This window comes from Leptodactylus fuscus, chromosome 1 (genome assembly GCF_031893055.1).
Source record: "Leptodactylus fuscus isolate aLepFus1 chromosome 1, aLepFus1.hap2, whole genome shotgun sequence".
NCBI classification, from domain to species: Eukaryota; Metazoa; Chordata; class Amphibia; order Anura; family Leptodactylidae; genus Leptodactylus; species Leptodactylus fuscus.
This window is the reverse complement of record NC_134265.1, coordinates 96,761,612-96,785,122: the sequence shown is the minus strand read 5'-3', so window position 1 is coordinate 96,785,122 and position 23,511 is coordinate 96,761,612. Positions and strand designations below refer to the sequence as shown.

The 23,511-nt window shown below is 39.6% G+C and overlaps 1 protein-coding gene across 20 annotated transcripts in view; it reads left to right on the top strand.

Moving 5' to 3' along the window:
- The window catches only part of NCOR2 (nuclear receptor corepressor 2), a 291,797-nt gene extending 271,312 nt beyond the window's left edge, over positions 1-20,485 (top strand). For 15 of the 20 annotated variants that reach the window (XM_075274561.1, XM_075274570.1, XM_075274577.1 and 12 more), the window contains 9 exons: positions 1,769-1,912; positions 4,243-4,373; positions 4,491-4,675; positions 4,994-5,143; positions 9,317-9,462; positions 12,937-12,990; positions 14,106-14,333; positions 17,068-17,244; positions 18,295-20,485. In XM_075274561.1, coding sequence (XP_075130662.1) covers positions 1,769-1,912; positions 4,243-4,373; positions 4,491-4,675; positions 4,994-5,143; positions 9,317-9,462; positions 12,937-12,990; positions 14,106-14,333; positions 17,068-17,244; positions 18,295-18,470 — 1,391 coding nt within the window. In that variant the 3' untranslated portion in view covers positions 18,471-20,485. The remainder of the gene's footprint in view (positions 1-1,768; positions 1,913-4,242; positions 4,374-4,490; positions 4,676-4,993; positions 5,144-9,316; positions 9,463-12,936; positions 12,991-14,105; positions 14,334-17,067; positions 17,245-18,294) is intronic. The other 5 variants (XM_075274719.1, XM_075274669.1, XM_075274633.1 and 2 more) reach the window with 4 other exon arrangements.
- The last annotated feature ends 3,026 nt before the right edge of the window (positions 20,486-23,511 follow it).

The following is a 23,511-nucleotide window of genomic DNA, read 5'->3' as shown; positions in this document are numbered from 1 at the left end:
GCAAAATGTACACTTTGTATGTGTACTACTTTGTGGATCAGTGCAAAAATGGAAGAAAAAGAAACACTAATTTTGGAAAGAAGTTATGATTACCCACTTTGATTTTGTGTATTTCCAGTATGAACAGTACATTGAATACTTTCTCCAGTATCATCCTCTTATGGGAGTGACCACAGATGGCCAAAGATCAGGACAGCTTGTCTTTGTGCAAAAAGTGGCACTTTTTCCTATAATAAGTGCAGTTCAGCATTTATTTTCTAGATTATAGGAGCTAGATAAGCACAAAGTGGATGCTATGGAAGATGGTACTATTCTGAACCAGTTTTAATATACTAATCCCATTATCTCTGCTCTAACCAGCTGGAATCGTAAGCCTCATATGACTGGCCGAAATTTCATTGATGAAGAATGCAGAAACTCCATACAACTTGGAGATACTAAATAGAGACTGTATAGTTATCCCTGGTGCCTTTTTAGTCCTGGGTTTTTAGAGGGTTAATGCACCTTGGAAAGTATTTATTATTCTCTAAACCAGTAGTTCTCAACCTTACTAATGCTGCGACCCTTTAATACAGTTTCTCATGTACTAAACCCCAACCAAAACAATTTGTTAACCAAAATTATTTTTGTTGCTCCATTATAAATAGCCCCCTTATATATGTCCCCCCCCTTATAACAGCCCTCTTATATATAATTGTTCCTCCTTATAATATCCCACTTATATTTAATAGCTATATATAATATATATAATTCCTCTCTTTAAAATTGTGCCCCTTATGCATAATAGTTCCTCCATTGTAAATACTAGCCCCCTTATATTTAAAGTTCGCCCACTATAAATATAGCTCCCATTATGAATAATAGTTTGCCGCCTTAGCAGGTAATCCCTTACCGGAAAACAATAAATCTTGTACTCTCCTTACCGTGCTCCCATGATGAGCGGTGTGGAGAGTACAAGTGGTAGCAGTGGCACAAGTGGTGCGATCCAGTGACGTAATCGTGCTGCAACATCCTGTGCGCTGTAAGTGGTCTTCTATGGCAGAGCAGTTTGCTGAAAGGTCCTAGAATCAAACCGTATCAGTGTGCACAGAACGCCAAGCCTATACAACTGTGGAGTTCCCAGGATGCAGGGCATCGGGTTCAAAACCTGTTGTTCTGGATTCCAGGGACCCCTTTGGGGACAGGGGGCCTTGGGCAATTGCCCAGTTTGCCCCCAGAACGCCGACCCTGATGGGTGAACCAACCTGAAGACTGATAGAGGAGTGGTGTCTCTGTTCCTAAGACTGACGGAAATATGTGTTTTCTGATGGTGTTAGGCGACCTCTGTGAAAGGGATCGCGACCCACAGGTTGAGAGCCCACATTTAAAGGTAGCCCACATTTAGGTAGGTTGTATACCAGACAGATAGTATAATTCCTTCATTTGGACTATTTCCCTAATCTACTGTGGGATGTAGAGAGCTCCAGTGTAAGAATAATAATGATTTGGCCATTGTCAACAGGTGATTCCATTGCTGGGAAAATCTCTAGTGATTTCTAATGGATTATGTAAATGGATGTATTGTATACGACTTATAATACCAAATTTAAAGAGGTGTCTGCAATGTAAGTGGAGATTTTTCTTGATCTCTGTCATCTTCTAGTACTGCTGGTTTCTTATAAAATCTGCACTATCAAAGTGTGAGCATTTTGCACAGCTGCATCATTTTTCCTGTTGTTAGAGGATGGAAAGCTGGATTGACCATACTAATGTCTGTACATCTGATTAGGATTTCCCACTGGGTACAGCCCTGACAGACATGATACGGTTAGCCCTCTGAGTTCATCACGTCTTTCTCATGAGAAGCAAGTTCGAGCTGCCATGCAGGAATCTGAAAATGTTCGTCTGGAGCATGAATTAAGACACAAACAAGGTGATTATAAGCTCCTGGTGTGAAGATAGCAAGTGCCAGTGATGGCTCTCATATCACAGATATGTGTTTTCATTTGTATTTTATCACAGCATACTAAATATACAGTGCACTATAAATAAAGAAAATAACCACAGTAAAATAAGACTTTTCATAAAAATTTAAAAAGTTATATACAATAGGTCATCAAAAGACTTAGAGGAACTGTCATCTCTCCTGATATTTTGTAGTAAATACTTGCATTCCCCATGAAATAACATTTCTGAAGAATCTCTTCTATGTGTTGTGCTGTTCCTGTGTTGATCCTCCCAACAGCTTATGAATAAATAACCCCTAGTGGTTACCAATTACAGACGTTTCTGTGCAGAACAAACCGCTTTGACGGGCGAAATAATAACACCCATTTGCCAATTTACTGATCAGTTTACTTTGTGAGTTACAAAGGAACGGTGCAGGATAGAAGTAGGGGATAACCTTCCCTAGGACCGTTGTTTAATGGGAATACAAGAATTTACTTGAGATTTTCAAGAAACGTAGAATAAATAACAAAATCAACTCAATTTTTCATATAATGTGTATAATTATAATTGTGTGTTTGTGTGACACACCACCAGAGTTATAACAAAATAACATGCAGAACTACAAAACTATTTAAACATATGCTGTCCTGTAGAATTAAGTTAACTTCCTCTTTTTGCCAAGTAAACAGGCCACACCTTAAGGGGTTAAAGGTGTTTTCCAAGCTCACCGTATTGCTGCTCTATTCTACAGATATCTCATCAATAACAGATTAGTGGGGCTCTGACACCCAGCACCCTTACCGATCAGCTATTCTCAGTAGCTGATGCACAGAGAATGGCGCAGGACTCAGATGACTCAATTCTCCCGATATACAGTACTTTTAGGCTGCATTCACACAGAGTAACGCCAGGCGTCATTTGTGTGTAATTTGTGTGTCTTTTACGGCCGTCATAAAACGTTTACATAGAGTTCTATAGGAAAAGACGCCCGTCATTTACGGCCGTCATTTACGGCCGTCATTGTAATGACGGCCGTAAATGACGGCAGTAAATTACGGACGTCTTTTCCTTTAGAACTCTATGTAAACGTTTTATGACGGCCGTAAAAGACACACAAATTACACACAAATGACGCCTGGCGTTACTCTGTGTGAATGCAGCCTTATTAGGGAAAGCCAGATGAATAACGTAGATTTACAACTTCTAAAACAGTCATGATAATATTCATTGAACAGTCAGTTCTATTCAGTGATTTCATTGATTTTCTTTAATCATTTTGTTTTAACATAGGGCAGTTTGCTTAAAAAAAAGGAAATGGTAATGGCTGATATTTGAAACTGTCCTTTTAAAAACTATGAAAAAACACACAAAAACAGGTTTGGATGAGTTTGTAAATGGGGCCACATAAAGGTCATTCAAAAGTAATTGTACTCGTGTCTGCTTAGAAAACAAACATAGCTATAGATATAGATATGAAAGCCCAATGCTACCCATGCACTTCTTGACTCCCACACACAACTTTCAATATGCGCTAAAGTAATTAAAATCACACAAACAAAAAATATCAGACTGTTGATTATTAGGCTGGGTCTTGCACATAGAACGATTGTCCACCTCCCCTCAAGCATGTTCATCAGTCCCCACCACAATATACAATATACCTCTCTATGTGACATTAGAAGATTTGTCCAAAAAAAGCAACATTGACATTTTATGCAAGCCTGGAACTTGATGCACTGGGGATTGGCTTCAGCCCTGGAAGCACTGCTTACTGCTCAAGTAGGATGGGTGATGTTATAACATTGGATGGATCAACTCCTACTGTATGGGGTGGCACAGGCAGGAGATGGTAGGGGTCTGAGTGTAAGAGTAGTGCTCTGAGAAGTTGAATGTCTGCCCCCAGTGCACCAACTGCCTTGCAGACTTCAGTGTTGTTTTACTCCAAATCTACAAAATTAACTTGCATAACAGTGTTATATTTATTACTGAAATGTGCTCTGTAATGGAGTGGCAAGAGTGGAATATTTTGGGGGGAGGTTGGTAGACTCTCTTTAAATCATCCTTTCTTTTGTAAAAAATAACTTTTTAAATAAGGTTGGCTTCACACTACTGTTGTTAATATCCATTGCGGTCTTCCTTCATAGGAAGATAAGAGTACTCATATCCATTGACATAAACAACATGACGGACGCTATCTTCCAACATGTCCATTTACTTTGTAACAGAAGAAAGTCTGGCATGCATGACTCCTATTTACAAATTTTTTAATGAATGATCAAGATCTAATTTTCTTCATTTTCTTCTTCTATTTAGTGCCTGTGAAGCACTTATCTGAAGGGCATCTACGACCAAAGTCAGATGGTCAGCAATCTCCATGTCATACATCACAGGGTTCACCACACCTTAAAAATCAACGTGTTGTCACTTTGGCTCAGCATATAAGTGTATGTCTCACTATCATTGGGTTCTTTTGAGATATTAAAAGGGGGTTCTGTGTTTGTTGTGTTTGAATTGTCAGAAAAAAAAGATTTTTTCAGCCATTGCATGTCTACTCATTTCAGGAGGTTATTACACAGGACTACACCCGGAACCATCCACAGCAGCTGCACCCTCAAGTTTCAGCACAGCTTTATTATGCTGGATGTCCAGTATTAGATCTAAGGCAGAATCCCAGTGATGCCGTCCATCAACAACAAGAACAGAGTCAGGCAGCAAGGATATCTCCTGGGAACAATGCAGAGAAAAGGTAGGTGTCATTAGATGAGTTTGAGGACTGACTTACAGAATTTGAGCTGGTAGCCAATACAACACATAAAAATAATATAACATTTTGTCCAGCCAAAAAGGGTTTGTATCTTGGATTCAGCCATTATGGTAACTATGCCCCTTGAAATCAGTAGTGTAGGTTTTCCATGATGTCAACCTTGACTTTGAAGCCTGTGTTTGACACAGTCCTAAATTGACAGTTTTTCAGAGGAAATTCTATCATACATCGTACCAAGTGTAGCTCAAATTTCTAAAGTCATGTGTGCAGTAGATGAACCTGAGCTTCATTGATCCATAGATCACCAGATCAAAACAAAGCATCTACGTTGAGTGGCTCAGAAGATGGTATCGACCCTATTTCTCCACCAGAGGGCATGGGACAACCAGAGTATTCTAGAAGTTCCACATATACCACTTTATATAGAGAGGGAGAGCAAACAGAACCAAGGTAATGCATTCTCCAAAGCATGCCAGCCTATTTTTCCATCAGTATCCAGTCATACTTTCCCTTCAGATTGCTTTTCCAACTGCTTTTTGATGAGAACGTCCGCTGCTAGTAAAGTAGGTTGTAGAGCAGGAGAAACTAATATTGGATTTCAGAGATGAGCTGCAGATCTGCAGAAGTTCTAGTAGTAAAGTATAATAATATCCACTGCAAACCATCTGTTTTAGCAGTTACGCTATGGCCACTGCTCTTCAGCTAGAACATCAGCCATTTTATTTGCACAATTCCTTGGTCAAGCTATGGTTAACCCATAGAGGTGCAGTCTGGGCAAGAACTTCAACTGAAGTACTGGGGGAGGGTTGGGGGGAACTTCAACTTGAAGTACTGGGGGGAGGGGGGACTAGTGTTCAGAGTTAATTAAGAAAAAATAGTCTAGAGCATTTAGTTTTACTCCACAATGTACAATATTATGAAGGCATTCATTTAAGAGCATTTTAACAAATAAGCATAAGTGATGCCTGAATATTCACTTAGGAATAGTAGACTTGCAAGAAATAGACAAAATAGAGAAATCCAAGGCACTAATATGTTTTAATACAAAATCTTCCAACAGACGTCTCTCGTCCTGTCTTCATCTTCATCTTACCATATTCTCTGGTTTCACAAGTGAACAACCTATTCTGTTTCTTTCCAACTTCTACTATCATAATGATGAGCTCTATAAAGCCTTCTAACTCAAATTCTGAAGTGTGCATGCTGGAAAGTATTTCTCTGTATGTGGGAACAGTTTACCTATTGGGTATGTGAACCTTTGCAACAGATTAACTCCAGTGCTTCTAAAATAGAGGAAGAAAAATCTTGAATAAATCCTAACACTCAATGTCCTGTGCAGATTTATGTGCAACATGTTTAGGGCTTTTTTCACACGACTGTGTCCTGTCCATACAGCATGGTGTCTGGGTGGACTGCCCTGTGAATGGAACTCACTGCAGTGAGCTCCCGAAGACCTGATCACTATTGTACTGAACTGTCACCTTTACTTTGGTTCAATGCAGCACCAATTTGTCTGTTTTGGAGCTCCCTGTATCATAACTCATTTTGATGCAGTTGGGATCCATTTTCCTTTCACACGGCTGTGATCAGTCCTGGAAATGCAGCCTGCACACAGTTTTTCATGGACAGACATGGTTGCGTGAGTAACCATAACTCATCTGCTGCCCTATTTTTGTATTTTTCGAATGAACCCCAAATGTTATGTGATCCTGCAGTTGTACATTACTCCACTCCATCTGCGTATTGCTTCTTGCTAGCATACTACTAAAGATACACCATGTATATTTCTGAGTGAATTTCTCAGCTATACTTTCTCCTAGAAGCCTGTTTTTCACAGCCATATCAGAGGGTAAGATATGAAGATGTAGGCCCTTTGTATCAAAGCATTTAGAGATAGAATGGAGGAACTAAAATAACATACTTTGCAGGGTATGAACTTGTAAGCATACCAGCAGCCGTGTCAGAGATAGCAGCTCTTGAAGTAAAGGAAACAATACAGAAATCATTTAAGAACATCGGGGCATATTTATCAACACTGTCAAACTTTGCACTCTCAAATTCTGAATCCCATTAGTAGTTTTAGCTATAGTTATTAATCTAGTGTACAGATCTTCATAAATGACTCACTTACCAAAGTGCCAAACTTCTGGCGCTTTTTTTTGGATTGTGTCAAAATTCTGTCTCAATAGAATCTTTAAGTTTACACCATTTTAAGCTTGGGTATACTTTGTGCCAGAAAATCTGTGCCATATCCGTACTTTTCGGTGTGGTAAAGTTAGACACTTTTAAACTACGCCCATTCTCGTGAGCATTTTTCAAAAATATTGACAGTCGTATATTTCTGTTCCTTCTGGCACGTGTTCATAATTTTAAACATCTTAAAGTGTTTTAAACTGCAAAGGTGCACATACCCATGCGTTGAACAGAAGCTTCTGGTTTTTTAATGTTTATGCAGTGTACATGTATAATGTTCTATCAGAATTATAACATTCCTTAATCACCGCAATGACTTATCAGAACTGTTCATAATACAGTTATTCACATATTAATATGGACATGGAAGTTAGACTTTACTTCAGGCACTTACAGGTACTGATTGTGTATGTAAAATAAGATATAGGGGAAAGTTATTAAGATCGGCATGCATATATGCCAGTCCGCTGATGTACGTGTGCACCATGTTTTATTCCAATATCTGGAATAAATTATAGCAATGTCAAGCTGTGGGCTACACTGTCCCATTCCACGAAGCATTGACCAACCTTTAGGATTTACCATTTTTTATTTTACTTCATGTTATTTTATTCACAGTTCTGGTGTACCATAGCCAGTGTTAACTCGGATGTGGCGATATCCGTGTACATTTGTCATTATTTACCCACTCCAGGCAGTTGCAGCCTATGTACACTACATAGTTATGCTATTGATCTAATAAGATTCATAGCCTTCGTATTTAACCGGCATACCTTAAAATACCTTGATGTACAGTAATTATGAATGCATTTGTTATATCCATGTGTATATATTCGGATTTTCTTTGTTTCCTATAACAAGGTATTTTTGATCCCTGTAATTTCAAATGTGATGCATTAGAGCATTAAAGACAAAGATTGCAGCTCTTGAATGCATGTTTCCAGTTTTTTTTCACATGCAGAAATGGAAAACCTTTTATTTAACCGAGCACTATCTAAATATTTGATAGTGTGTAGAAGGTCGTATCTCATGCTTCTTGTTCAAGAGGGTGTAGGGCATGATCTCTAGATCATGATGTTGACAATAGAGTTCAATGATGGCAAGATGTGTACAATAAAAATAGTGGAAAAGTGCTCTCTTAGGCTCCATGTGAGTTAGCTTTGTTTTTAATAGCTAGCACACTAACCCTTTATTTACCTATGGTCCATACACATGCCCGTGCATTTTCATGGGTCTGTGTACAGGACCGTGAGCCAGCGAACAAAATTTAGGGTACATCCCATTTCTATCAGTTTTGTTGGCTGGGCCCACTGTGAATGGGCAGAGGGCATGTGGATATCATCCATGTGCCCCTTGCCATTTTGCCAGGGTTCCATAGATGCAAACTTTCATGTACATGTAGCACGGAAAAAACACAGCAAAATGCTTGCCTGCTGTGTTTCATTTTTGCTTTCCTCATTAAAAATCTTTAGGGAAAATGCAGAATTTATGCAGCTAAATTTTTACATGCTGCGATCTTCAGACGAACATGCAACCTTGAAGGTTGTACGACGTTCTTCTCCTTTACGTGTGGATGAGAGTAAATGAAATTTCATTCATTCTGCTGCATTTTCACCACAGCGCAAATCACTGATTTTGCAAGGTTTAGCCTCAGTCTCAGTTATTTTTCGGGACTTTAGTTTTGATCTGTCCTGACTACAGGAGCTTTGACCCTCTTTCGAATGCTGTGTCCCGATCACTGTTTAGCAGACATAGTGCTGTACATTTGGAAGTGTCTGTGCTGGTTATTGCTGCTCCGTCCTATTTAGTTGTGTGGAACTGAGCTTCTGAAAGCTGCAGTACTAAGAATAGCTATAAAATGTGCAATACTGCACCAGATAAACAATGAAGGACACTCAATACTCCTTTAGTCAGCTGATTGGTACCTGCACAGTGTTGTGTCTCCCAAACAATGATGGGGAGAGGCTTTCATTGGCATACAGTCAGTTATTAGTAAGGATCATAGGAGAAAAATGGGCCCAGTACTGTTCTGGTTTTAACATACTTAGACCTGAAGGTATGTCCCGAGTTTTCTGTTGAGGAAGCCTGACACTATAACTATACATTCAGTGCCTGTAAGTACCTGGAAAATGTACTGCTTGGTTTTAGAGGATGCTTTCACGTCACAGATTGCAAAATTGTTTAAGGCTTAGGCCTGCAAGAGTGGTTAACCATAGAAATAGAACATGCTGGGAGTTGGTTTCACAGCAGCTGGTGTGCCAAAGCTTGCTTACCCCTGGCTTAAAGCAGTGCATAGATATGGACTAATAATATATTCTTTACAAATTTGATATTGCAGACCTTACAACCAGCGTTCTTCTTTTTTCAGAGACTGTTCCTTTCATATTGGTTTGTATGCAATATAAATGATATTCATCTTTCTTTCTGCAGAATGGGTTCGAAATCTCCAGGGAACAACGCTCAACCCCCAGCGTTCTTCAGTAAGCTGACTGAGAGCACCTCTGCTATGGTTAAATCCAAGAAACAGGAGATCATTAAAAAACTTAGTACAACCAACAGGAATGAGCCAGAGTATAGTAAGAGTTTCCATGTTTTTTTTTTCACCCAAAGGAATTGGTATGGGAATTGGGGGAGGGTGGTCACCTTGTTCACTTCTGGAACTTTCACCAAATCTTAACTAGCCCAGATAGTCCTTTGTTCCAACTTTTGTCAAGCAGAGATGTATATGTTTTACTGATGAGAATGTATGCAGGGTACTAGGTAGCATGTGTTGCCTAGAAGCTGAAGCAGGTGGTCCAAGTAGGTCTTCAGTGTAGAGATTGATGACATCTAGCAATCCATGTTTGATAGATGGTGTCAACTTTTTCAATGGGAATAGCTTTGTATTTTTCTGTATACAAATACATACTATGACTTTACCTCTGTCAGCTGTTGGTATTTCCATCATGTTTTCACCTTTGTTACATATGCACAGATTACAACTCATTTAGTCTAAAATCCTTCAAGGGGTTGTCCGAGTAAAAAAATTACCTGTAACACTCTACATCCACATGATCCCCCCCCCCCCCCACAAGGAGAACCAGTACCTTCCAAAAGAAAATGTCATTGAAAAGAGAGAATTACGATTAAGTAGGTTGTACATCTTTCAATCAAAATGACCGATGAGAATAACACAGTCAGCTTTGAGACAGGTGAACCGATATACATACAGTGTTGGCCAAAATTATTGGCACCCCTGAAATTCTGTCACATAATACTCATTTTCTTCCAGAAAATGATTGCAAGCACAAACTCTTTGGTATTAATATCTTCATTTATTTTGCTTGCAATGAAAAAACACAAAAGAGAATGAAAAAAAAGTCAAATCATTGATCATTTTACACAAAACTCCAAAAATGGGCCAGACAAAAGTGTTGGCACCCTCAGCCTAATACTTGGTAGCACAACCTTTAGACAAAATAACTGCGGACAACCGCTTCCGGTAACCATCAATGAGTTTCTTTCAATGCTCTTGCTGGAATTTTGGACCATTCTTCTTTGGCAAACTGCTCCAGGTCCCTGAGATGTGAAGGGGGCCTTCTCCAAACTGCCATCAAGAGATCTCTCCACAGGTGTTCTATGGGATTCAGGTCTGGACTCATTGCTGGCCACTTTAGAAGTCTCCAGTGCTTTCTCTCAAACCATTTTCTAGTGCTTTTTGAAGTGTGTTTTGGGTCATTGTCCTGCTGGAAGACCCATGACTAGGGTTGAGCCGATGCTGACTTTTCAGGATCGATTTTAAAATCCGATTTCCAATCATTTTTCGTTCGAACCCGATCTCAATCCCAATTCCGATCCCAATGCAAGTCAATGGGATATTTTTTTATTAATCGGAGATCGGATTTTAAAAGCAATCCTATTTACTATACAGCATGGAATCTAACAATTGTTAGAATCCACGCTGTGTAGTGAATCACTAAGTAGCCAGAGGGTTTTTTTTTAATCCTCTGGCTACTTAGTCCCCCCTGGTGTCCACTTACCTCCAGAGATGGCTGGTCTGCTGCTCTTCGCTTCGCTGCCGGTCCAGCTGCCGTCTTCTCCGCCTCACTGCCCCCTCCCTGCCAGGTTAGGAGAGTGACGTCACGTCTCCCCCCCCCTTCCCCCGTACCCGCCCATACTCTCCTAACCCGCCCACACTCTCCTAACCTGGCAGGGAGGGGGCAGCGAGTAGAAGAAGATGGCAGCTGGACCGGCAGCGAAGCGAAGAGCAGCGGACCAGCCATCTCTGGAGGTGAGTAGCTTTAGTCTCCCATTAGAATGAATGGAGGCAGCCGGCGCGCAGGGGGTTAAGGCTGTGTGCCGGCTGCTTCCATTCATTCCTATGGAACCGCAGCGGAGCCTTCACACTGAGTAATACACAATATACTCAGTGTGAAGGCATTGTGGGAAAAGATCACCGATCTCGATCCCACATAAACAGATCGTGTTCGGAATTCTGATCGCGATCGTGAAATTTTCTCGATCGCCGATCGGAATCTGATTTTTTCCGAACACGATCGCTCAACCCTACCCATGACCTCTGAGGGAGACCCAGCTTTCTCACACTGGGCCCTACATTATGCTGCAAAATTTGTTGGTAGTCTTCAGACTTCATAATGCCATGCACAAGGTCAAGCAGTCCAGTGCCAGAGGCAGCAAAGCAACCCCAAAACATCAGGGAACCTCTTTTCTTTGAAGGCCTCTTTTTTTTTTTCCTGTTAACTCTATGTTGATGCCTTTTCCTACTTTTGTCTCATCTGACCAGAGAACATTCTTCCAAAACGTTTGGCTTTCTCAGGTAAGTTTTAGCAAACTCCAGCCTGGCTTTTTTATGTCTCTGGGTAAGAAGTGGGGTCTTCCTGGGTATCCTACCATACAGTCCCTTTTCATTCAGATGCTGACGGATAGTACAGATTGACACTGTTGTACCCTCGGACTGCAGGGCAGCTTGAACTTGTTTGGATGTTAGTCGAGGTTCTTTATCCACCATCCGCACAATCTTGCGTTGAAATCTCTCGTCAATTTTTCTTTTCCATCCACATCTAGGGAGGTTAGCCACAGTGCCATGGGCTTTAAACTTCTTGATGACACTGCGCACGGTAGACACAGGCACATTCAGGTCTTTGGAGATGGACTTGTGGCCTTGAGATTACTCATGCTTCCTCACAATTTTGCTTCTCAAGTCCTCAGAAAGTTCTTTGGTCTTCTTTCTTTTCTCCATGCTCAATGTGGTACACACGAGGACATAGGTTGAGTCAACTTTAATCCATTTCAACTGGCTGCAAGTGTGATTTAGTTATTGCCACCACCTGTTTGGTGCCTCAGGCAAGTATCAGGTGCTGTTAATTATACAAATTAGAGAAGCATCACATGATTTTTCAAACAGTGCCAATACTTTTGTCCACCCCCTTTTTATGTTTGGTGTGGAATTATATCCAATTTGGCTTTTTGACAATTCTTTTTGTGGTTTTCCATTGAAGACAAATTAGATGAAGATAATAATATCAAAGAATTTGTGCTTGCAATCATTTTCTGGAAGAAAATGAGTATTATCTGACAGAATTGCAGGGGTACCAATACTTTTGGCCAACACTGTATATTGCATATTCTCCATTTTGCTACTTCTGGCCTTCACAAAACCAAAAGTTTTTGACTTGGTATGAGATTGAAATACCTGTTTATGGATAAGTAAATACAAACTTTTTTTAAATACTTTTTTATTATTTGTGCATTGTTACTTAAAATAACACCAACATAAAATTAATAACTATGCTATGGAATATATCTTCCATTGGTTCCTTCCTTCCAAAGTTTAGCAGATGGGTACATGCACAGTTTGTCCTAAGAATAGGCACAGACTACAGTAAAATGGTACATGAGTATAGTTATACAGTCATGAGTATAGTTATCCGCTCCAGTGCTTGGATACTGTAGTAATGTCTCCAGGGCTCCAGGTTTTGTGATTCTTCTCTACTAACACGTGAACTTCATCATTTTTATGTTGAATTACGTTTTTATTCCTTTTTCACTAGATATTGGACAGCCAGGAACTGAAATATTTAACATGCCAGCCATTACTGGATCAGGTAATTCTTTATATTTCTGTTATATGTGTGAATATTTTAGATATGTATCTTAAATGGGAAAGGAGAGCAAAGTCTTGTAAACTTATTGAATACTTACTGTATATACTCGAGTATAAGCCAACTTTTTCAGCACATTTTTCATGCTGAAAAAACTCTCCTCGGCTTATACATGAGTCAGGGTCCACGGAGCACAGAAAACTGGAAGGGGGAGGTCCTTTAGTGCTTCTGCTCTGTGATTGGCTTGTCATGAGGTCACGTGACTGTGATGTCATCAAAGGGCCTGTAGCCACTGGTATGTAACATCTGCAGATAAGGTTGAGTCTACATCCTAGTAGCTCCGCCCACACCTGTGTCCGATCACATGGTCATGACGTCATCAGAGGTCCTTTAGCACACTAGGATTTAGCATCTACCCTGCAGATGAGTGGCCAGGATTCATTGTGTCTTATGGAAGATGTCTGATGTGTGGAGGAGAGGAAGCTACAGTAACGTGACACACAGGGACCTTCCTTTAGTTACTCTGCCTATTAATGTCAGTCATTTGGGGTTATTAATTTAGTTTCAGTAACTCCATGTGCCTCACATTAATAACAGTTAACCGCATCATGATCCTCATATTAACCCCTGTGTGCCCCATATAAGGGTTACTAATAGGTGAGACACATGAGGATACTAATGAAGGACCTTAATTATGGAGATACCTAATTATTACCTCCATATGTCCCACATATCAGTAACTCTTATGTGAGGGACATGATTACTATGATTCCCATGGACTTACTAAGCTGCAATGCACATGCCAGACTTTTTATCTGCAATGGTGGATTTCTCCCCCTCGGCTTATACTCGAGTCAATAAGTTTTCCCAGTTTTTTGTGGTAAAATTAGGGGTCTCTGCTTATGTTCGGGTCGGCTTATACTCGACTATATACGGTATGTCTCCAGTTTTTGTTTTTCTTTAAATTTACCCTCTCAAAGTGCCATGCATCATATGGCATAAAACTTTATTAATACTAGATCTAGATAGGTATTACAGTTTTTTTCATAACACAAGGTCCATGTCATTGTAAACCAATCTTAAAATTCTTTTGTTTTTGCCCGTCCTCCATTTTCCAGGACCAATAGGTTGCAGAACACAGGCTGTGCAGGAGAGCTCCAGCAGCAACATAGGGTTGGAGGCCATAATTAGGAAGGCCCTAATGGGTAAATATGATGAGCAGTGGGAAGACCGCTCAGCCCTCAGTACCAATGCTTTTAACCCTTTGAATGCCAATGCAAGCCTGCCCTCTGCTATTCCCATAACTGCTGCTGATGGACGGAATGACGACATGCGGTCCTTGCCAGGTCTGCTGCTTTATATTTCATTTCACACTTTTGCTCTGTTCTAATGTTTATTAATTTCTTTCTATTGCTGCTCCTTGAGCTTTCTTTCTAAGTCTCTAAATCTATTTCTTTCCCTATTAACCATGTAAAGCTCTGCCTGCGTCCTCTTTTCTAGCTACTGATGCTCTTTTCCATTTTATTAGCTGTAGCCCATGAGTGATTGAATTATTAACCATCTAAAACTTGCCTTACGTTTAAGAATATTGTATGGTTTCTTGTATGGCGTGTCCTGGTTTCACACATACCTTATAGGCTTATAGGCTAATAAAATACAGCATTTTTGACGAGAACTACCGTAACAATGAGTAATCTACCATTAGATCTATTTTTATAAACTGTAAATGGCCCATGATTTTCCCAGTGTATGATAAATGTGTAGTACAGGTGAGACACAGTGTGGAAGAATCATTAAAGAGATATTTATGACTGGCTTTGTATACATACATTTTCTGTAATATATGTAAAATTTTGCTCACAGCACTTTATTTTATTAGTGCAAAATATGGTATAGAAAAAAGAGGCAAATGGTAGCACCCTAAATAGAGTCACCTAAATAAATATCTGCAGGGCTGGGTTCTGGTGACAGACTCCCTGCAATAGTAATATATTGAGGAGCAGAACCACAGTATCACCATGAGTGTGAAGAAAATCTTATATTCATTATTCTGCGTCACCTCGGTCTGGTTGTGGTTTTTTTTTTTTTTGTTTTTTTTTTTTTTTATCCTCTCTCCAGTTAACTTTGACAACATAACCTTAGTCTTGTTTAGTTTTCCCATGTATGATATCCTGTCTGCTGACCAAACATGTGTTGCGTTATGGGTCACATTGTGTCACGTGACTGACTCCATGTTGTTCTGTTAGCCCATGGATGTTTTACACAGGACTGATTCATAGCTTATACCATTCTACTCTTAAGGTAGGGATCAGCTCTGATGAAATAAATGTATGTGAGCAGATTTTAAAGGGGTTGTCCAGTTTTACTGTTTATATAATGAAAGGCTATATAATTTTCCAATATACTTTGTGTGAATTCCTCATGGTTTTCTAGATTTCTGCTTCCCTTTGTTCATTCTGCTATCTTCCAGTAGTTAAAGGATGGGTGCGGGAAGTGACCTCCTGTCCGTAGGTCACAAGACAATGCTAAAGCTCAGTCACATTAAAATAAATAGGACTGTGTGTAGAATGGTTAAGGGACCAGTCTGTTCTTTATGTGTGACCAAACAACTGAACCAATCCTTACTAAATTTGGCACATGAGGTATCTGGGAACGTTTTAGACCAGGCCTCAACTCTCTAGGACATACCTTTCCTGAGATACAGTATTTTACCTGCTTTAATCAATACAAGCCTGCAAGTCTTTAACTCTTATTCCAACTGCCATAGTCACATGTCCCTTATCCACCAATAGAAACTCACAGGCGCTTAGTCTCCAAATGCACACAGCTTTACTTCAGGTTACGATAACAACCCAGCCATTTTTCTTCACTGCTGTAGGTAAGCTTTAAAGTAGCAGGGTGCTGTGGATGACACTGTCACACAAGGTCACATACACACAGCTTTACTCCAGTTTTCCATAACAACCAATCACTGATATCCAAACTGATACACACGTGATCAAATGACGCTTATGGACCAAAGGAAACTTGCAGGTTCTTATGTCTTCACATACACACAGCTTTACACCAGGTTTCCATAGCAACCAACCTATTTTTATGGGTCCACTACACAAACAAAAAATCAAATATACCCATGCAAAACTGGGTTCTTCTGCTAGTATGATATAAAGTGCATGGTCAGGATGGTAACACAGGTGCACAGCTTCTTACAATGACAGCACAGTAATCAGAAATCTGTCTTGTAACAATCTGCGCAGCTCTGTGTCCACTGGATATAAACAAAGAATGACAACAAGTGTACATCTAGAAACTGAGGAATTGATACAGAAAGTATACTTGCTGAAACTGGACAACTTCTTTAAATATATGTACACCCTTAATGTCTTCACTGCTGCTGGATTTGCAGTTTTCCTATAGTCATAAGGTGGATGAACATATATCCGTCCCCAATGGCAGTTGAAAAAGTTAGTCTCACTGGTTTCAAAAGTCTGTCACTTATGAGGTACTGTGAAGTAGTTTTTCTGTACTTATACTATATATCAGACTTTGCAAACATGGCCACTGGTACCAGAGGGAGGTCCTATGATATTCAGGCTCCCCTGCCCTCCAGGAGCTGATTAACAGGTTTCTTCCTAATAGTATTTTTAACGCCTTGGTGACAGATTGCTGAAATCAAAGTGGTGGCATTTTTAAGATTTTTTTTTTTTATTTTATTTTTTTTTAAAGCTGACTTACCTAAATGCTTATCTTAACATGATCTTAAACTGCTCAGGCAAATTTAAGCAACTTTCCTTCTACAAATAAAGATGATGCCATACACAGACTTCTTACTTCTCTTAAATATACCCATACAAAAAATGGAAGACTTAGCAGAATATTTATATCGCCTCAACAGCTAACAATAAAGATTGTAATAATAAGCTAAAAAAACTAAACTGCTGTTTAAGATGGTGTCCCAAGTCTTCATATTGTAATATGACTGTACTGACCAGTGAAACAAGTAACTTTAGAAAACACATGTCTCATTGTGTAGGCTTAGGGGCCTTTATACAATGCTTTAGGGTTGTTTATTTCTTACAGGCAGTGGAGGGAAGTCTAAGATTTCTAGACCAAGCAGTCGGAAGGTAAAGTCGCCTGCTCCTGGACAGCCATCAGCAGAAAGACCACCTTCTGCTTCATCAGTTCACTCAGAGGGTGACTCCAACCGGAAGACCCCCTTAGCAAACAGAGTATGGGAGGAAAGGCCATCCTCAACAGGTGAGAGAGAAGGCAATCCATGTCACTTATTTTTAATCTTTGTATAGTTTGTTGTTTTATGATCCGTCTCTTCCTGCTTTGAAGATTGTCCATTCTGGAATTGAACCTCAAAGTTTGATCCTAAAGAGTCACTACAGTCTATGTATCAAAAATCACTTGATGATCACATGGATACTGTGTAGAGATAGAGAGTCTCCATTTTACTTTGCTATTATACTGCAACATTACTTTGTAAAGCAAAAGTATCCCCCTGTAGTAAAGGCTGTGTCTGTAATACATCATGTGATGAAGCATGTCACAGAATGCTCTATAGACAATAGGAAGCACAGTAAGGGAACATGCGGGGCTATGATATGGGTTACATAGCTTAGTAATTATATTTAAAAATGGAGTTTATGGAAGAAATAATCCGTATGTGATACAACCAGCAAAAATATTACAAAATCCGATTGAAACTGCTGTATTTGGACTTGTCTCTTAGGAGATGGCTGAAAATTGCCATACACTGCACACAGTCAGTAGAGGAGGGATCTGTTATATAAAAGTCTCTCTCACACACAAACAGACCAGTGACCATGGGGGACATATATAAAGACTACTTCTCCCATAAACATGTGTAATCCACATCATGTGACCAGCAGTATGTCTCAAAACACACACAGCAGAGTTTTCAGAGTGGAAATCATTTTATCAAAAGGTAGAGCAAGGAAACGGCCTGAGTATGGCGTTTCTCACTTATAAGATACAACACAGTTTCCTGAACTTCATTTTTGCTTGCTGAAAGTCAGTGGCAAGTCCTACAAATACTGTCTGTTTCCTAATAGTCTTCCATGGTTTTTACAAATGTTTAGATTTTAAAGTTTACAGATGGCACATTCCTGCTAGTCGGTCTCTGGTCTTCAGATCCAAGGCCAGGATCTTGGCACATGATATGGCTCTTTATCTTTTTGCACTGTATATTTATAAAGAAAGAAATCCAAATGTTCCCATGTGTAGGGTATTTCTTATAGGATTGCTATATTCTAATATTGATTTTCTCATTTACTTTAGGATCAACCCCATTTCCATACAATCCATTAACAATACGGCTCCCTACCAATCTTGTCGCTGCTCCATCCTCTACAGCCATTCCACAGAGCAATTCTACCACCCCACAGAGGGCACGTGATGAAGAGCCTAAACCACTGCTGTGCTCCCAGTATGAAACACTCTCTGACAGCGAGTGAAAGCATCTTTTATCAATATTAAAACTGGCCTGAAAGGATCCCCGCAGCCAATCTGAATGCCTATTAGCAACCAATGTGATCTAAAGACTGGGAAAAGGAAAAAGTTTATGAAAAGCCTTAAAATGACTCCCTAATCTTCAATTGAGGGTCCATATGTTTCTTCAGTTTCTGGAATACAACTGCTCACAAAGGAGTAGAATGTTCCAGACCTCGTAGAAGATTGGATTTTTCAGCTCTATACTCAGGGGATATTTCCACCTGGTGCTTTGCTACATTGCATTGGTTTGTTAACAAAGCTGACTTGTAAGCGTGATGACGTATGTCTGTGTACATTGTATATGTATGTACATGTGTTCATATGCACTTAAGATATATACACATTCCAATTTATTGCACACAGACCTAGCAATGCAGAGCAGCTGCATGCATGGCCATTGCAGAACTGTTACCAGTTTGGTTAGGATCCTACCAAAGGTTCCCTTACCATGTGTTTCTTCTCCCTGATGCATCAGTGACAGCACTTAGTATGTTTTTCCTGGCCTTCACCCTTACTTACGGAATGGTCTGCTGAAGGATTAGTAGTATAATAAAGAGACAACCTTTTGTGCAAACACTGCATGTTCTCTCCATGGTTGATGGTGCACCCTCACTGTACATAGTGTGGCACAGACCTACACATACGTGTACACGTAGGTTTTTCAGGGTCACCCCGTCCTGATGATGCTGACATTTACCCTCATGTCTTATTTTTCTACATTGTTTTGTTTTTTTTTCCTTCACCGCCAATAGGCATATGAGAGACGAGACCATAACGGACACAAAGGTTTTAAAGTGGAATTTTATTCCTGCGATTGTAATGATGATTGTCAGAAAGTATTTTGGGGAAGAAGGTTAAACCTTTTCCAATGTAACTGCTTAGCCTGGGAGAACACTCAGTTTCTGTAAGTAAACAGGGTATGCTTTAATAGCACGTTGTCAGAAAATGGTTCCCTTTGGCTTAAATAAAAAGGGCAGTGTAAGACTTGGTTGGTTCATATATTTTTTGGCTTTGATAAGTGTTACAGCACTTTCAGACATAAGAGTATATAAAGCTCCAGAATGCTTGAAAATCGTATCTTTTAGATTGAAATTGCCATGCATTTGCGAAGACTGGAGATCCTGCAGAAGAATGGTAGTATCCTTTTGTTCTCTTATGTCCAGCCCTGTGTGTATTTGCCCATATATATTTTTTTCTTATACAGTATACATATATACAGTACACACATGGTTTAGAACGGAGAAGGAGCGCCAAATTCTGAGGCCGCAATAAAATTGACAGAATGTATGCTATATAGAATATATTTAGTGCTCAGTTAAATGAGCGTTATTCATATAAAACTTTACAACTCTTCTAAATCTATTCTGGAGCTTAGCGCCATGGATAGGCAGAAACAATGGGGTTGGGCGCACCTTGAAGTGTGACCTTCCCTCCTGCCTTAGGCAGCATAGAACAGTATCGTGAGCCACATGCAGCCCCCAGGGCGCATGTTGTGCATGTATGTCTTAGATGCTTAACCTACAACCTATTCTTACCACTTGCTACAGCCTTGTATTAATAGGAACTTGGTACATCGTTGATGTGACTTGAAAATTGACTCTCCAAACCATAGTTTTGGGTGTTATTTTATTTTCTGTAAAACAAACATGTCATGTATAATAAATTGTCTGTTTTATTTGTTTTTTTCTTTTTTTTGTTTTTTTGTTTTTTTACAAGGAATGATATAGTAACTATATATTGTGAAAAGATAAATAAATTAAAATATTACATTTGCAGACTTCCCCGATATATTTGCTATAGGGGCTGACATTTTCTTGCTAATTATGATTGATGCACTTTGTAATCTATTTCCATGTGAACTAACAGGTAAAAAGTGGGGATCTTGATGCAGAACCACTCAGCAAATCACAGGCCTTAGAACTATTGCTATACAAATTTACTGTGATGGCCAAAATTGTGGACACTTTTGAAACATTCATTGTTTTGTGTGTGTATAGAAAATGTGTCACTAAAAGTAAACCTTTATCAGTTGAAAGAAATATTGTTGAATTCAGTAAAAAAAAAAAAAAAAATTTAAGTACAATCTGTCATACATCAATATTAAGGTAGCCTTTTTATTTTATTTTTAAATTTTAATAGAACTCCTATTGGGTCTGCTAATATATATATATATATATATATATATATATATATATATATATATATATATATATATATATATATACACAAAAGGGAATAAATTGTTCCTGTACCAAACTCCACCTACAACCTCTTGACAGTGGAGTCTAATTATCACATCAGGCATCAGAACTAACTGCACAGACTGCTCAGGAATAGTGGACTCTGGGCTCATTCACATCTGCGCCCGGGACTCCGTTCTGCAGGTTTTCGTTTCCTGCACAAAACAGGGCAGGAGACGGAAACCTGCAGGCATCATTCAAACCCATTCATTTGAATGGATTTGAAAAGTGTCCGGCCGTGAGCACCGGTGAGCGTTTTATGCTCTCCGTGGCGAAAACCTTTTTTTTTTTTTTTAACCGGACATAGTGTCGGACATGCAGGACTCTGTGTCCGGTTTAAAAAAAAAAAATGGTTTCGCCGCGGAGAGCTCAAAACGCTCACTGGCGCTCACAGCCGGACTCAGCATGACAGGTTTCCGTCTTCTGCCAGCAGAAGACGGAAACCTAATACGGAGACCGAACACTGGTGTGAACCCAGCGTCAGAGAAAACATTCTAACTGCTTTAATAGACACGACCCCCTAATTCTGACATTCTGCTTCTCAACTTTTTGACCAAAGTACCACTAGTAAAAAAAAAAAAAAAAAAAAATCCAGAGTGCCCCCCCCCAGTATATTACCCCACTGTATATTATTACAATATTTGTCATTAAGAAATTTTGTAATCTACTTTATTAACTCATCCACATATTGCAGAAAAATACATGCAGTGAATATGCTGCGATTTCCAAAACGGACACTTCTTGAGCCCTTAGCCTTAAATTGAGAATAAGGGTAAGTTCACACAGAGTTTTTTGGTCAGGTTTTTGAGGCCATATCCGCCTCAAAATCCTGACCAAAAAGACGGTTCCCATTGAAATCAATGGGAGCCACTCAGGAGTTTTTTTCCAGGAGCAGTTTCTTCCAGCTCCTGGAAAAAAAGAAGCGAGGTGTTCATTCTTCAGACCGAGTCGCCTCGCGATTCAGCCTGAATAAACTCCCTCCTTCAGACTAGGCCCATTCATTAAGCCTAATCCGGAGTGGAGTGCGCGGCTGGATGCCGATGCAGTGCACTGGCTTTGTCGCAGCTACCCGTTTTTTTGATCGGAACCTGAGGCGGCTTCCGCCTCAGGTTCCGGTCCAAAAATCTTCGTGTGAACTTACCCTAAGACTTCTATAAAAAGAGTTTTGGTGAACCTTAGTGGAATAAAGTTATACAAGTATATGGAATGCTTGGGAGTATATTCATTTTCATTGTATTAATCTTAGTGGTGCAGGAAGAAGTATAACGGCTTCCTAGTTAATTCCTATTCCTTCTGTATCTACTACTAGGTTTGTCTCAAAAACTCAGAAAAATCTGCAACAACAAACAAAATCAATGTTTCTGCAGTGTGGGGCCTTAGCCTCAAGTAGTTTTGAGCTGAGACCCCATGTTTTGTTTTGTTTTTGTTTGTTTTTATACATTTTGATGCGTTTTTTTGAGCCAAAGCCAAGAATGGCTACAAAGGAATGAGAAACATATAAAGTTCTTAAACTTCTGCTCAATCCACTCCTGGCTTTGGCTTAAAAAAAATGCAATAAAATCTGCAGCAAAAAAGCTGCTTTTCTGTTGGGACCTTAGCGCTTTTTTTTTTTTTTTAATTATTATTATTAATAAAAAAAAGTCATATTTTTCTGCTGGACAAAAAAACTCTGAGCACTTACCCTAAGGTGTCAAGGAACTTATTGTATCAAGTTATTGTGTAATAGTTGTATTATGTTTTAAGCTTTATAATTGTGTCATTTTATGGGTTTCATTTTTACGGCATTCACTGTGTGGTAGAAATGGCATGTTGCCTTTATTCTGTGGGTCAGCATGATGACGGTGATACCAAATTTTTGTAGTTTTAATACCTTTTAAAGAAAAACTTCAAATAGTGAAAAAAATGTAATTCCCATACTCTGACACTTTTTGCTCAAATTTTTAGAGAGGAGAATTGTGGGGTTTTTTTAAACTTAAATACTATAAGCTCCCCCCCATCCTTTCCTCCCAGGGGGGCTAATAAAAAAATAAAAAAGTTTGCCATCTGTTTGACTGCATAGCCACCAACTTCCTCTACCAGGTCAGACCACCTGGGCCTCCTGGATTTCTGCAGTTGAGAACCCTACACTTGCATCTCTCACTCAGCCCATACCTTGGAACCACTATTACAAGGGTCAACTACAACTCCCAACGTGCTCCATTCACTTCCAAGAACAGCAGAGAAAGTACAGTATGCATGCTGGGAGTTGTAGTTTTACAACAGCTGGAGTGCCGAAGGGTGTCTAACCTTGCACTATTATCATGTCATTAGTTGCGGTTGGGTGGGGGGGTGGTCGTTGTTTTTTGTTTTTTTCCTTCCTTCATAAAATGAAAAAGGAAAAAAAAACACCACAATGAGATCTCATATAGCTGGTAGAAGTCAGTTTTACTGCTTGTTCTGTAGAAGACAGACTGTTAGTGTAATTGAGAGGCAGTAAAAGTATCTCAGCATTTTTAGTATTCAATCAATTCACACTCTTACACTCAATCTGCTCACAGTGCTCGTCCATAGACGAGCATTATCAGGGAGGGAGGGGGAAGTTCCTCCCGGCTCTTACAGCACAGCGCAATTGGCTGTGCTGTGAAGAAGGACGTCTCTGGCTAACTGTCAGAAACGCCCTTCTGACCATAGAAGAGCTGCGGTACCGGGCCGTAAGCTCTTCACACCGAGCACAGATTGGGAAAGCCGACAGTGTGCTGAACTCAGCGCACTGTCAGCTTTCCGG